Here is a 16,046-nt window from a genome sequence, read left to right as displayed (position 1 = left end):
CAACCTGACATTGAATAAACGTTGTCAAAAAGTATGTTGTTTCAAGGTTGTATTTGTGTTGTAGAATATTGGTTGGAAAATGACCACATTTCAATGGTCAGATCAGCGTCAGACCCCAACATTGAATAATAGTCGTCAAAAAGCATGTTTTTTCAAGGATGTATTTGTGTTGTAGAATATTGGTTGGAAAATGACCAAACTTCAATGGTCTAATCAAGGTCACAACCTGACATTGAATAAACGTTGTCAAAAAGCATGTTGTTTCAATGTTGTATTTGTGTTGTAGAATATTGGTTGGAAAATGACCATACTTCAATGGTCAGATCAACGTCAGAGCCCAACATTGATTAATTGTTGTCAAAAGCATGTTGTTTTAACGTTGTATTTGTGTTGTAGAATATTGGTTGGAAAATAACCAAAACTCAATGGTCAGATCAACGTCAGAACCTGACATTGATTAAACGTTGTCAAAAAGCATGTTGTTTTAACGTTGTATTTGTGTTGTAGAAAATGACCAAATTTCAATGGTCTAATCAAGGTCACAACCTGACATTGAATAAACGTTGTCAAAAAGCATGTTGTTTCAAGGTTGTATTTGTGTTGTAGAATATTGGTTGGAAAATGACCAAATTTCAATGGTCAGATCAACGTCACAACCAGACATTGATTAAACGTTGTCGAAAAGCATGTTGTTTTAACGTTGTATTTGTGTTGTAGAATTTTGGTTGGAAAATAACCAATACTGAATGGTCAGATCAACGTCAGAAACCAACATTGAATAATAGTCATCAAAAATATGTTGTTTCAATGTTGTATTTGTGTTGTAGAATATTGGTTGGAAAATGACCAAATTTCAATGGTCAGATCAACGTCAGAAACCAACATTGAATAATAGTTGTCAAAAAGCATGTTGTTTCAATGTTGTATTTGTGTTGTAAAACATTGGTTGGAAAATAACCAAAATTCAATGGTCAGATCAACGTCAGAACCTGACATTGATTAAATGTCGTCAAAAATATGTTGTTTCAAGGTTGTATTTGTGTTGTAGAATATTGGTTGGAAAATAACCAAATTTCAATGGTCAGATCAATGTCAGAACCTGACATTGATTAAATGTCGTCAAAAAGCATGTTGTTTCAATGTTGTATTCGTGTTGTAGAATATTGGTTGGAAAATAACCAAAACTCAATGGTCAGATCAACGTCAGACCCCAACATTGAATAATAGTCGTCAAAAATATGTTGTTTCAATTTTGTATTTGTGTTGTAGAATATGGGTTGGAAAATGACCAAAATTCAATGGTCAGATCAACGTCACAACCTGACATTGAATGTACGTTGTCAAAAAGCATGTTGTTTTAACGTTGTATTTGTGTTGTAGAATATTGGTTGGAAAATGACCAAACTTCAATGGTCAGATCAACGTCAGAACCCAACATTGATTAAATGTCGTCAAAAATATGTTGTTTCAAGGTTGTATTTGTGTTGTAGAATATTGGTTGGAAAATGACCAAAATTCAATGGTCAGATCAACGTCAGACCCCAACATTGAATAATAGTCGTCAAAAAGCTTGTGTTTCACGGTTGTATTTGTGTTGTAGAATATTGGTTGGAAAATGACCAAACTTCAATGGTCAAATCAACGTCACAACCTGACATTGAATGTACGTTGTCAAAAAGCATGTTGTTTCAAGGTTGTATTTGTGTTGTAGAATATTGGTTGGAAAATGACCAAACTTCAATGGTCAAATCAACGTCACAACCTGACATTGAATGTACGTTGTCAAAAAGCATGTTGTTTCAAGGTTGTATTTGTGTTGTAGAATGTTGGTTGGAAAATGACAAAAATTCAATGGTCAGATCAACGTCAGAAACCAACATTGAATAATAGTCGTCAAAAAGCATGTTGTTTCAACGTTGTATTTGTGTTGTAGAATATGGGTTGGAAAATGACCAAACTTCAATGGTCAAATCAATGTCACAACCTGATATTGAATGAAGGTTGTCAAAAAGCATGTTGTTTTCATGTTGTATTTGTGTTGTAGAATATTGGTTGGAAAATGACCAAACTCCAATGGTCAGATCAACGTCAGAAACCAACATTGATTAAATGTCGTCAAAAATATGTTGTTTCAATATTGTATTTGTGTTATAGAATATTGATTGGAAAATAACCAAATTCCGATGGTCAGATCAACGTCACAACCCGACATTGATTAAACGTCGTCAAAAAGTATGTTGTTTTAACGTTGTATTTGTGTTGTAGAATATTGGTTGGAAAATAACCAAAACTCAATGGTCAGATCAACGTCACAACCTGACATTGAATAAACGTTGTCAAAAAGTATGTTGTTTCAATGTTGTATTTGTGTTGTAGAATATGGGTTGGAAAATGACCAAACTTCAATGGTCTAATCAATGTCACAACCTGATATTGAATGAAGGTTGTCAAAAAGCATGTTGTTTTCATGTTGTATTTGTGTTGTAGAATATTGGTTGGAAAATGACCAAATTTCAATGGTCAGATCAACGTCAGAGCCCAACATTGATTTAATGTTGTCAAAAGCATGTTGTTCTAACGTTGTATTTGTGTTGTAGAATATTGGTTGGAAAATAACCAAAATTCAATGGTCAGATCAACGTCAGAGCCCAACATTGATTAAATGTCGTCAAAAATATGTTGTTTCAATATTGTATTTGTGTTGTAGAATATTGGTTGAAAAATAACCAAAACTCAATGGTCAGATCAACGTCAGAAACCAACATTGAATAATAGTCATCAAAAATATGTTGTTTCAATGTTGTATTTGTGTTGTAGAATATTGGTTGGAAAATGACCAAAATTCAATGGTCAGATCAACGTCAGACCCCCAACATTGAATAAACGTTGTCAAAAAGCATGTGTTTCAAGGTTGTATTTGTGTTGTAGAATGTTGGTTGGAAAATGACAAAAATTCAATGGTCAGATCAACGTCAGAACCTGACATTGATTAAATGTTGTCAAAAAGCATGTTGTTTCAACGTTGTATTTGTGTTGTAGAAAATGACCAAATTTCAATGGTCTAATCAAGGTCACAACCTGACATTGAATAAACGTTGTCAAAAAGTATGTTGTTTCAATGTTGTATTTGTGTTGTAGAATATCGGTTGGAAAATGACCACATTTCAATGGTCAGATCAACGTCACAACCTGACATTGATTAAACGTTGTCAAAAAGCATGTTGTTTTAACGTTGTATTTGTGTTGTAGAATATTGGTTAGAAAATGACCAAAATTCAATGGTCAGATCAACGTCAGAACCCAACATTGATTAAATGTCATCAAAAATATGTTGTTTCAAGGTTGTATTTGTGTTGTAGAATATTGGTTGGAAAATTACCAAACTTCAATGGTCAGATCAGCGTCAGAAACCAACATTGAATAATAGTCATCAAAAATATGTTGTTTCAATGTTGTATTTGTGTTGTAGAATATTGGTTGGAAAATAACCAAATTTCAATGTTCTAATCAACGTCACAACCTGACATTGATTGAACGTTGTCAAAAAGGATATTGTTTCAACGTTGTATTTGTTTTGTAGAATATCGGTTGGAAAATGACCAAAACTCAATGGTAATATCAATGTCAGAAACCAACATTGAATAATAGTCATCAAAAATATATTGTTTCAAGGTTGTATTTGTGTTGTAGAATATTGGTTGGAAAATGACCACATTTCAATGGTCGGATCAACATCACAACCTGACATTGATTAAACGTTGTCAAAGAGCATGTTGTTTCAACGTTGTATTTGTGTTGTAGAAAATGACCAAATTTCAATAGTCTAATCAAGGTCACAACCTGACATTGAATAAACGTTGTCAAAAAGTATGTTGTTTCAACGTTGTTTTTGTGTTGTAGAATGTTGGTTGGAAAATAACCAAAATTCAATGGTCATATCAACGTCAGAAACCAACATTGAATAATAGTCGTCAAAAAGCATGTTTTTTCAAGGATGTATTTGTGTTGTAGAATATTGGTTGGAAAATGACCAATATTCAATGGTCAGATCAACGTAACAACCTGACATTGATTAAATGTCGTCAAAAATATGTTGTTTCAAGGTTGTATTTGTGTTGTAGAATATTGGTTGGAAAATAACCAAAATTCAATGGTCATATCAACGTCAGAAACCAACATTGAATAATAGTCGTCAAAAAGCATGTTGTTTCAAGGTTGTATTTGTGTTGTAGAATATCGGTTGGAAAATGACCAAATTTCAATGGTCAGATCAATGTCACAACCTGACATTGATTACACGTTGGCAAAAAGTATGTTATTTTAACGTTGTATTTGTGTTGTAGAATATTGGTTGGAAAATAACCAAAACTCAATGGTCAGATCAAGGTCAGAACCTGACATTGATTAAATGTTGTCAAAAAGCATGTTGTTTCAACGTTGTATTTGTGTTGTAGAAAATGACCAAATTTCAATGGTCTAATCAAGGTCACAACCTGACATTGAATAAACGTTGTCAGAAAGTATGTTGTTTCAAGGTTGTATTTGTGTTGTAGAATATCGGTTTGTAAATGACCAAATTCCGATGGTCAGATCAACATCACAACCTGACATTGAATAGATGTTGCCAAAAAGCATGTTGTTTCAAGGTTGTATTTGTGTTGTAGAATATTGGTTGGAAAATAACCCAAATTCAATGGTCAGATCAACGTCAGAACCCAACATTGATTAAATGTCGTCAAAAATATGTTGTTTCAAGGTTGTATTTGTGTTGTAGAATATTGGTTGGAAAATGACCAAAATTCAATGGTCAGATCAACGTCAGAACCTGACATTGATTGAACGTTGTCAAAAAGGATATTGTTTCAACGTTGTATTTGTTTTGTAGAATATCGGTTGGAAAATGACCAAACTTCAATGGTCAGATCAGCGTCAGAAACCAACATTGAATAATAGTCATCAAAAATATGTTGTTTCAATGTTGTATTTGTGTTGTAGAATATTGGTTGGAAAATAACCAAATTTCAATGTTCTAATCAACAACACAACCTGACATTGATGGAACGTTGTCAAAAAGGATATTGTTTCAAAGTTGTATTTGTTTTGTAGAATATCGGTTGGAAAATGACCAAAATTCAATGGTCAGATCAACGTCAGAAACCAACATTGAATAATAGTCATCAAAAATATGTTGTTTCAAGCTTGTATTTGTGTTGTAGAATATTGGTTGGAAAATGACCAAAATTCAATGGTCAGATCAACGTCAGAACCTGACATTGATTGAACGTTGTCAAAAAGGATATTGTTTCAACGTTGTATTTGTTTTGTAGAATATCGGTTGGAAAATGACCAAACTTCAATGGTCAGATCAGCGTCAGAAACCAACATTGAATAATAGTCATCAAAAATATGTTGTTTCAATGTTGTATTTGTGTTGTAGAATATTGGTTGGAAAATAACCAAATTTCAATGTTCTAATCAACAACACAACCTGACATTGATGGAACGTTGTCAAAAAGGATATTGTTTCAAAGTTGTATTTGTTTTGTAGAATATCGGTTGGAAAATGACCAAAATTCAATGGTCAGATCAACGTCAGAAACCAACATTGAATAATAGTCATCAAAAATATGTTGTTTCAAGCTTGTATTTGTGTTGTAGAACATTAGTTGGAAAATGACCAAACTTCAATGGTCAGATCAACGTCAGAACCCGACATTGATTGAACGTCGTCAAAAAGCTTGTTGTTTCAACGTTAGGCTGGAGTTGCTCAACGTCAGACCTAATTCAACAAGTACTCAACGTTGCTTGCTGGGAAAGAGTGACACGGGGCCACCAACCAAATGTTTAGGGCCACAAAAAGCCGAGAGCCTGCTTCTTAGTACTGTTGACAATCAATAAACTACTACTACTACTACTTGGCCGTGTAAACAAACCCTGGCAGATAGGTGGTGTTGGAAAGTGAAAGGAGCTGAAGTGACACTTGTTCGCATATGGCAGCATCTGGACAGAAAAGCCTCCAAGGGACGCGAGCGATGGTTGACAATCTTCCAGTGAGATTTGTGTTGACTGTTGCAGGAGCTCATCAGCGAGCGTGAATGCAAGGAGACAAGGGGGCACGGCGGTCTATGCACTCGTTAGGCGGGCCGTGCGGTAATTGAGCGAGCGCACGGCTCTGCAATCAGGGGCCTATTCATTAGCACCGGGGGCCGCTTTCATCTGCAAGCACTCGAGGCTGCCAATCACGGGGGGGGGGGAGCACGTCTCTCGGGGAGCCTGGCGCACGCTGAGAGACGAGCCTAAACGTCGCCTCGAGTTCTGTTTTTGTGACTTTAACCCGGGCGGGCTGTGTAGTGCTGGCAGGTGGCCCACGCTGCGCTGGAGATGATAATCACGTCTTCTCAGCGAGAAGGCAGCTTTTGTTCTAACGAGGACCAGCGTCGCATTAGCCGCGCAGGTTTCCTCCCCTTGATTGGCGCTGATTGCAGCAAAGTTTAAGCGGCTGACATCGGTCTGACGAGCTCTATACGCATCACGACTCAACTCGTCTGCATTCCCGTGCGCTAGAGCCTCTGATAGCCACAGAGATATTAGCAGTTTGCTAAACATGTCTGTTAATATAAACCTCAAAAACTGGCAAAATGACAAAGTGAATTATCATCAATGTATACACCCATTTTTTGTTTAACTTTTTAATTAAAGTTAAAGTGCCAATGATTGTCACACACACACTAGGTGTGGCCAAATGGTTCTCTGTATGTGACCCATCACCCTCGATCACCCCCCGGGAGGTGAGGGGAGCAGTGAGCAGCAGCGGTGGCCGCGCCTGGGAATCATTTTTGGTGCTTTAACCCCCAATTCCAACCCTTGATGCTGAGTGCCAAGCAGGGAGGTATTGGCTCCCGTTTTTATAGTCTTTGGTATGACTCGGCCGGGGTTTGAACTCACGACCTACCCATCTCAGGGCGGACACTCTAACCACTAGGCCACATGCAACCACCACAATAGCTCATAACTAGGAAATTATCGGTATCGGGTTTTTTTATCGGTAGCGTTTTTTTTTTGTTTTTAAAAATTTTTTTTTTAAATTAAATCAACATAAAAAACACAAGATACACTTACAATTAGTGCACCAACCCAAAAAATTGTAATCCTTGTGATTAACACATGCTTTCATATCATTTAATAAGGTTAGGAAGTAGGTTGGGTATAATTATTGAATACGACTAAAATCAAGAGTAGGATATCTAATATCAATTTTTGAGTGGGGCCCTGTCCTCTCTGTAGTGGAAAAGTTGGGCCCCAGGATCAAAAGCATTTAGAACACCTGGATACCGGTAATCAGATTTATAGGACTATCATCAGTGGATAATAATGATGATAATTAGAGATGTTATCCGCCGATAAATGCGTTAAAATGTAATATCGGAAATTATCGGTATCGTTTTTTTTTTATTATCAGTATCGTTTTTTTTTGTTTTATTTTTCATTTGTATTAAATCAACATAAAAAACACAAGATACACTTACAATTAGTGCACCAACCCAAAAAACCTCCCTCCCCCATTCACACTCATTCACACAAAAGGGTTGTTTCTTTCTGTTATTAATATTGTGGTTCCTACATTATATATCAATATATATCAATACAGTCTGCAAGGGATACAGTCCGTAAGCACACATGATTGTGCGTGCTGCTGGTCCACTAATAGTACTAACTTTTAACAGTTAATTTGACTAATTTTCATTAATTACTAGTTTCTATGTAACTGTTTTTATATTGTTTTACTTTCTTTTTTATTCAAGAAAATATTTTTAATTTATTTATTTTATTTTATTTTATTAATTTTTTTTAAAAGTACCTTATCTTCACCATGCCTGGTTGTCCAAATTAGGCATAATAATGTGTTAATTCCACGACTTGAATTAAATTAATTAATAATTAAAGAGTTGGACAATATCGGAATATCGGATATCGGCAAAAAGCCATTATCGGACATCCTTACTCATAACTAAATAAAATGATATTTTGCCCTGGTTATTGTTTTCACATTCAGAAAATATATATTTTTATGATCGTTACAAAATGGGAATTATTTTACAATTGTTTTACTGTAGCCAGCTAGCTTGGCATAAATTTTGCTAACACTAGCCTCTGGCAGTATTTATTTTCCTCCTTTTTCTTTATCTCTTGATAAATTATTATAATAATGTGTTTTTAAATTGTAAAAAAAAAATCATCTAATTTACACAATTATTTCCGTTGTGCAGCGTCACTTTGTACGTTGAGCACTAAATACATATTAATTATAAAAACATGCTGTACGTTGCTTAAATGCAACATATAGTCGACTGCGCTCTCAGTGACTTTTCACAAGTTGCATTTTCATAATCTTGAATTGTTTTGCTTTAGAATAAACATAAATATTGCAATCACTTAGATAGACTACCGTATTTTTCGGAGTATAAGTCGCACCGGAGTATAAGTCACACCGGACGAAAATGCATAATAAAGAAGGAAAAAACATATATAAGTCGCACTGGAGTATAAGTCGCATTTTTGGGGGAAATGTATTTGATAAAAGCCAACACCAAGAATAGACATTTGAAAGGCAATTTAAAATAAATAAAGAATAGTGAACAACAGGCTGAATAAGTGTACGTTATATGAGGCATAAATAACCAACTGAGAAGGTGCCTGGTATGTTAACGTAACATATTATGGTAAGAGTCATTCTAATAACTATAACATATAGAACATGCTATACGTTTACCAAACAATCTGTCACTCTAAATCCCATGAAATCTTATACGTCTAGTCTCTTACATGAATGAGCTAAATAATATTATTTGATATTTTGCAGTAATGTGTTAATAATTTCACACATAAGTCGCTCCTGAGCATAAGTCGCACCCCCGGCCAAACTATGAAAAAAACTACGACTTATAGTCCGAAAAATACGGTATATCAAATTGAATTGAAAAAAAAATTCTAAATGTACGCAGTACTCATACAATAATATTTTTTTAGTTTATTTTTATTTATCTGATTTAAGTGTTTTTATAATTATTATTTGTAATTATGTTTTATTATGTTTTATGATTTTTCTGTATAATTACGCAAAATAGTTTGTATTTTACATTATATATAAAATATACAATAATGTAATGCAATGTTATTATTAATGTAGCAAAAAAATTAACTATGTATTGTATGTTGTAGAGATGTCCGATAATGGCTTTTTTGCCGATATCCCGATATTGTCCAACTCTTAATTACCGATTCCGATATCAACCGATACCGATATATACAGTCGTGGAATCAACACATTTTTATGCCTATTTTTGTTGTGATGCCCCGCTGGATGCATTAAACAATGTAAAAAGGTTTTCCAAAATAAATCAACTCAAGTTATGGAAAAACAAAATGCCAACATGGCACTGCCATATTTATTATTGAAGTCACAAAGTGCATTATTTGTTTTTAACATGCCTCAAAAAAGCAGCTTGGAATTTGGGACATGAGGAGGTTGAGGCTGGGGGGGCGGGGTTTTGGGGGTAGCGGGGGGTGTATATTGTAGCGTCCCGGAAGAGTTAGTGCTGCAAGGGCTTCTGGGTATTTGTTCTGTTGTGTTTATGTTGTGTTACGGTGCGGATGTTCTCCAGAAATGTGTTTTGTCATTCTTGTTTGGTGTGGGTTCACAGTGTGGCGCATATTTGTAACAGTGTTGAAGTTGTTTATGTGGCCACCCTCAGTGTCACCTGTATGGCTGTTGGGTAAGAATACCTTGCATTCACTTGTGTGTTTGACAAGTCGTAGATATTATGTGATTGAAAGCAGTGCCTTTTAAGGTTTATTGGTGCTCTGTACTTCTCTCTACGTCCGTGTACACAGCGGCGTTTTAAAAAGTCGTTGAAACCGATACCGATAATTTCCGATATTAAATTTTAAAGCATTTATCGGCCGATAATATCGGCAGTCCGATATTATCGGACATCTTTAGTATGTTGTGTATCGTTACTTTGCATTTTTATTCTTTCTAAAATTTTTAGTTAAATATTTTATTAACTTTATTATATATATGCATGATTATATCAAATCATTTTGTATTCTATCAAAATATTTCCTCCCATTATATAGAATTATATATTTTTAAAATCCTTATTTGTTATTTGATGATCATTCATTGTTCCTAAAGCAGAATGTGAGTGTCAGTCATGAATGCTTAAAGGTTTAATATACTCAAAAAAAGGCTTTCCAATCAATGTTGTCAGCTGGTATTGATCACTAAATTGGGGAGGAGGTGCATGTTTGTCGTTAGTTGTTCTTAATGACAGGACGTTGCCGTTATTAACCTCTGACCTTGAATGCTGCTAAACAGTGTCCTCTCTAATGCACTTTGAAAATCGATGCTGGCACGAGACGTAAACACATCCGGGGTGCTTTATTCAACTTATTTACAACATTTACCGTCCGTACAATCAAGACACATTTGAAAAAGTGCTGAGTTTTTCTTCCTCAATAAATAAGAGCGTCCACAGAGAGACGACGGACCACATGGAAGCTGCGTATGTGCTCATCAACAACATTCATTTCAAACAACTGCTGCAGGCCGAACCAGCTGCAGGTGGGACGAAACGTGACATGACGTTTGCGTGTCGCCAAACAAATAAGGCAAGGCGCTCGACGGGGGAGTTCAAGCCGAACGCTGAAAGTGGACGGCGTCCTTTAGTGGCTGAGTGGATGCAGGATGTCAGCGGCTGATTGGCAGTTGTGGTAAAGGGAGGCCCGGGTGGCTCAAGTGGCCTGGAGCACTGAGAACTGAGAAAGGATGACCTGCATTAAGACAAAAAAAAAACAAAAAACTTGTGTTAGGCACCAAAGCAAGTGTTAAAATGCAGGCTTCACTACGCGTCTTAAAATGATGTGAGCCAGTTTTTTTAATAGGGGTGTCCCGATCTGATATGGACACAAGGTTGGCATTTTCTTCGCGTTATTTACAAAAAGGTAAACATGGCTGCTAGGAGCGAGCAGCTACACAACAGCTAAGCACACAATATCACACCGGCTCGACATGAATTAATTAAACAATATGGCAGTCTGAAGCAGCACCGTGGAGGGGGGTGTGGCCTGCGGGCCTGCCGCGGAGCGGGGCGTGCCAGGAGCGGCCTCGAAGACAGCGACAGGTGCGTGGATGGCCCAGGTGGGCCTTGTTATCTAATCACCTGTCGCCCTTTATTAGCAGCAGCCGGGAGGAGAGTTCGGCGGGTTGCTTTCCAGCAATTGTCCTTTTTGCCCGTGTCCGTCACGCTCTCACTCTTTTCTTAATTTGATTACATGCTATAGTATGATTTTGTAATGGCCATAGGGGTCCATCGATACATATATATATATAATAAATATTGCCAGTCACAATTAACTTGTGCTCAGCAGGGAAAATATATATATATATATATATATATATATATATATATATATATATATATATATATATATATATATATATATTTATTTTTATTATATATATATTATATATATTTATTATATATATATATTTTTTATATTTATTATATATATATATATATATATATTTTATTTTTTATTTTTATTATATATATATTATATATATTTATTATATATATATATATATATATATTTTTTTTTTATTAAATATATTTATTATATATATATATATTTTATATTTATTATATATATATAATATATATATATATATATTATATATATTTATTGTATATATATATATATATATTTTTTTTTTTTATTATTATATATATATATATATATATATATATATATATATATATATATATATTTTATTTTATATACTAACTTTTAACAGTTAATTTGACTAATTTTCATTAATTACTAGTTTCTATGTAACTGTTTTTATATTGTTGTACTTTCTTTTTTATTCAAGAAAATGTTTTTAATTTATTTATCTTATTTTATTTTATAAAAAAATTTTAAAAGTACCTTATCTTCACCATACCTGGTTGTCCAAATCACGCATAATAATGTGTTAATTCCACGACTGCATATATCAGTTGATATCGGTATCGGTAATTAAAGAGTTGGACAATATCGGAATATCGGATATCGGCAAAAAGCCATTATCGGACATCCCTACTCATAACTAAATAAAATGATATTTTGCCCTGGTTATAGTTTTCAAATTCAGAAAATATAAATTTTTCTGATCACTATAAAATGGGAATTATTTTACAATTGTTTAACTGTAGCCAGCTATCTTAGCATACATTTCGCTAACACTAGCCTCTAGCAATATTTATTTTCCTCCTTTTTCTTTATTTCTTGATAAATAATTATAATATTGTGTATTTAAATTGTAAAAAAAAAAAAAAGTGAAAATCATCTAATTTACACAATTATTGCCGTTGTGCAGCGTCACTTTGTGTGTGTATATATATATATATATATATATATATATATATATATATATATATATATATATATATATACATATATATATATATATATATATATATATATATATATTATGTCATCCATTTACTTATTATGAACTGTTACAGGCGTATTCTATAAATCATGCTAATATTAAAAATGTAACTTAATATGTGGGGATATAAAAGGCACCCGGTGCTATCAGGCCGGGTGGAAGCGGAAATAAACGTCACAAACCACCTAGGAGCACCTGTCAGACCCAGCGTTTTTGCTACGGAGCCACTTCATGGAAGAATCCTCATTTTTGCCCTTTTTTGTGGACTTTCCATTGGCCTGTGGAGAATCGGGACAACAGAGACTTTTTCCAGGAGGACTTTGAGTTGGATGCGCAGACGCGGTACCGTGAGTACGCATGCAGCTGCGGCTTCCAAACATTTGATCGCTTGCCCGTACGTGCGTGCCGCTATGTTCATGTCACATACGTAACTTTGGGGACTTTGGGGAAATATATATGCTGTATGAACTTTGGGGAGGTGAACGGTACTTTGGGCTGTGGTATTGAGTGTGTTGTGCAGGTGTTTCATTTATATTGGCGGGTTATATGGAGGGGGGGAGGTGTTTGTTATGCGGGATTAATTTGTGGCATATTAAATATAAGCCTGATCGTCTTGTGGCTAATAGTTATACATGTCTTGTGTTTATTTACTGTATTAATCATTCCCGGCTGAATATCAGGTCCCACCCGTGACTCCTTAATTTGCGCAGTGGCAAAGACACCCGGGGAACTTGGTTACAATTTTATTGTCATAATTTTATTGCATGATTTTTGTATCCAGGGACTGCAGATGGAAATGAGCTATTTAGCTATAATCTGGTACAGAACATATCTGTCTTTGAGCTTAATGTTTCTGTGCATTGTCCCTTCAAATAAAGACTAAACACAAGCTCCAGCGCCAACCCGCTGAACTCTCCTCCCGGCTGCTGCTAATAAAGGGCGACAGGTGATTAGATAACACGGCCCACCTGGGCCATCTACGCACCTGTCGCTGCTGTCTTCGAGGCCGCTCCTGGCACACCCCATTCCGCGGCAGGCCCGCAGGCCACGCCCCCTCCACTAGCACGTTTGAAAAAAAATAAAGTCTCCAAGGCAGAAGTGTATTAGAAAGTATCCAGTAAAAAAACGTGTCCGCACCATTCAGCTCCCTGCATCGTGAGCTTGATTTAATGAACTAATGTGACCGCGAGGTGTCGCCAAAGACATATTGCCACTCCACTTCAAGCTCACGATGCAGGGAGTTGAATGGTGCGGACACGTTTGTTACTGGATACTTTCTAATACACTTCCGAGACTTTGTATCGGTCAGTGGTATGCAACTATAATTAGTTAAAAAACGTGCTTGTGGAGGGGGGGCGTGGCTTGCGGGCCTGCAGCGAAATGGGGTGCGCCAGGAGCGGCCTCGAAGACAGCGACAGGTGCGTGGATGGCCCGGGTGGGCCCTGTTATCTAATCACCTGTCGCCCTTTATTAGCAGCAGCCGGGAGGAGAGTTGGGGTTGGCGCTGGAGTGAGAGCGAGAGCGTGACGGCCACGGACAAAAAAGGACAATTGCTGGAAAGCAACCCGCTGAACTCTCCTCCCGGCTGCTGCTAATAAAGGGCGACAAGTGATTAGATAACAGGGCCCACCCGGGCCATCTACGCACCTATCGCTGCTGTCTTCGAGGCCGCTCCTGGCACACCCCATTCCGCGGCAGGCCCGCAGGCCACGCCCCCTTCCACAAGCACGTTTTTTAATTAATTATAGTTGCATACCACTGACGGATACACAGTCTCCGAGGCAGAAGTGCATTAGAAAGTATCCAGTAACAAACGTGTCCGCACCATTCAACTCCCTGCATCGTGAGCTTGATTTAATGAACTAATGTGACCGCGAGGTGTCGCCAAAGACATATTGCCACTCCACTTCAAGCTCACGATGCAGGGAGTTGAATGGTGCGGACACGTTTGTTACTGGATACTTTCTAATACACTTCCGAGACTTTGTATCGGTCAGTGGTATGCAACTATAATTAGTTAAAAAACGTGCTTGTGGAGGGGGGGCGTGGCTTGCGGGCCTGCAGCGAAATGGGGTGCGCCAGGAGCGGCCTCGAAGACAGCGACAGGTGCGTGGATGGCCCGGGTGGGCCCTGTTATCTAATCACCTGTCGCCCTTTATTAGCAGCAGCCGGGAGGAGAGTTGGGGTTGGCGCTGGAGTGAGAGCGAGAGCGTGACGGCCACGGACAAAAAAGGACAATTGCTGGAAAGCAACCCGCTGAACTCTCCTCCCGGCTGCTGCTAATAAAGGGCGACAGGTGATTAAATAACAGGGCCCATCTGGGCCATCTACGCACCTGTCGCTGTCGTCGAGGCTGCTCCTGGGACACCCCATTCCGCGGCAGGCCCGCAGGCCACGCCCCCCTCCACAAGCACATTTTTTAAATAAAGTCTCCAAGGCAGAAGTGTATTGGAAAGTATCCAGTAACAAACGTGTCCTCACCATTCAACTCCCTGCATCGTGAGCTTGATTTAATGAACTAATGTGACCGCGAGGTGTCGCCAAAGACATATTGCCACTCCACTTCAAGCTCACGATCCAGGGAGTTGAATGGTGCGGACACGTTTGTTACTGGATACTTTCTAATACACTTCTGCCTTGGAGACTTTGTATCGGTCAGTGGTATGCAACTATAATTAATTTAAAAACGTGCTTGTGGAGGGGGGGCGTGGCTTGCGGGCCTGCCGCGGAATGGGGTGCGCCAGGAGCGGCCTCGAAGACAGCGACAGGTGCGTGGATGGCCCAGGCGGGACTTGTTATCTAATCACCTGTCGCCCTTTATTAGCAGCAGCGGGGAGGAGAGTTGGGGGTTGGCGCTGGAGTGAGAGCGAGAGCGTGACGGACACGGAGAAAAAGGACAATTGCTGGAAAGCAACCCGCTGAACTCTCCTTCCGGCTGCTGCTAATAAAGGGCGACAGGTGATTAGATAACAGGGCCCACCCGGGCCATCTACGCACCTGTCGCTGTCTTCGAGGCCGCTCCTGGCGCACCCCATTCCGCAGGCCACGCCCCCCCTCCACAAGAACGTTTTTAAATTAATTATAGTTGCATACCACTGACCGATACAAAGTCTCCGAGGCAGAAGTGTATTAGAAAGTATCCAGTAACAAACGTGTCCGCATAATTCAACTCCCTGCATCGTGAGCTTGATTTAATGAACTAATGTGACCACGAGGTGTCGCCAAAGACATATTGCCACTCCACTTCATTTTGAAGACAGCATAAGTCTGTCATAAGGTTAGTGTTTTTTTTTATACCTAAGATTGTTATCTGAGTAATATCACTTGATCAAAACCTGTTCTAATATTCAACACGACAAAATCACTAAAATATTTATTATTGGTTCTGATATTGTATCGGTTTAATATCAGTGTTGGCCAAGAGTATTTTCAAAATGCTCTCTTGTTTGCATTCTATCAAATTCTATCCTATACTTAAAGGCCTACTGAAAGCCACTACTACCGACCACGCAGTCTGATAGTTTAAATATCAATGATGAAATCTTAACAT

The 16,046-nt window shown here is 37.5% G+C and overlaps 1 protein-coding gene across 2 annotated transcripts in view; it reads right to left on the bottom strand.

The window, feature by feature from the left end:
• Window positions 1-10,448: 10,448 nt before the first annotated feature.
• The window catches only part of LOC133619748 (LIM/homeobox protein Lhx6-like), a 30,422-nt gene continuing 24,824 nt past the window's right edge, over window positions 10,449-16,046 (bottom strand). For both annotated transcript variants that reach the window (XM_061980995.1, XM_061980996.1), the window contains exon 8: window positions 10,449-10,833. In XM_061980995.1, coding sequence (XP_061836979.1) covers window positions 10,751-10,833 — 83 coding nt within the window. In that variant the 3' untranslated portion in view covers window positions 10,449-10,750. The remainder of the gene's footprint in view (window positions 10,834-16,046) is intronic.

Source organism: Nerophis lumbriciformis, linkage group LG20 (assembly GCF_033978685.3).
Source record: "Nerophis lumbriciformis linkage group LG20, RoL_Nlum_v2.1, whole genome shotgun sequence".
Taxonomy (NCBI): Eukaryota; Metazoa; Chordata; class Actinopteri; order Syngnathiformes; family Syngnathidae; genus Nerophis; species Nerophis lumbriciformis.
This window is presented reverse-complemented; position numbering and strand designations above follow the sequence as displayed.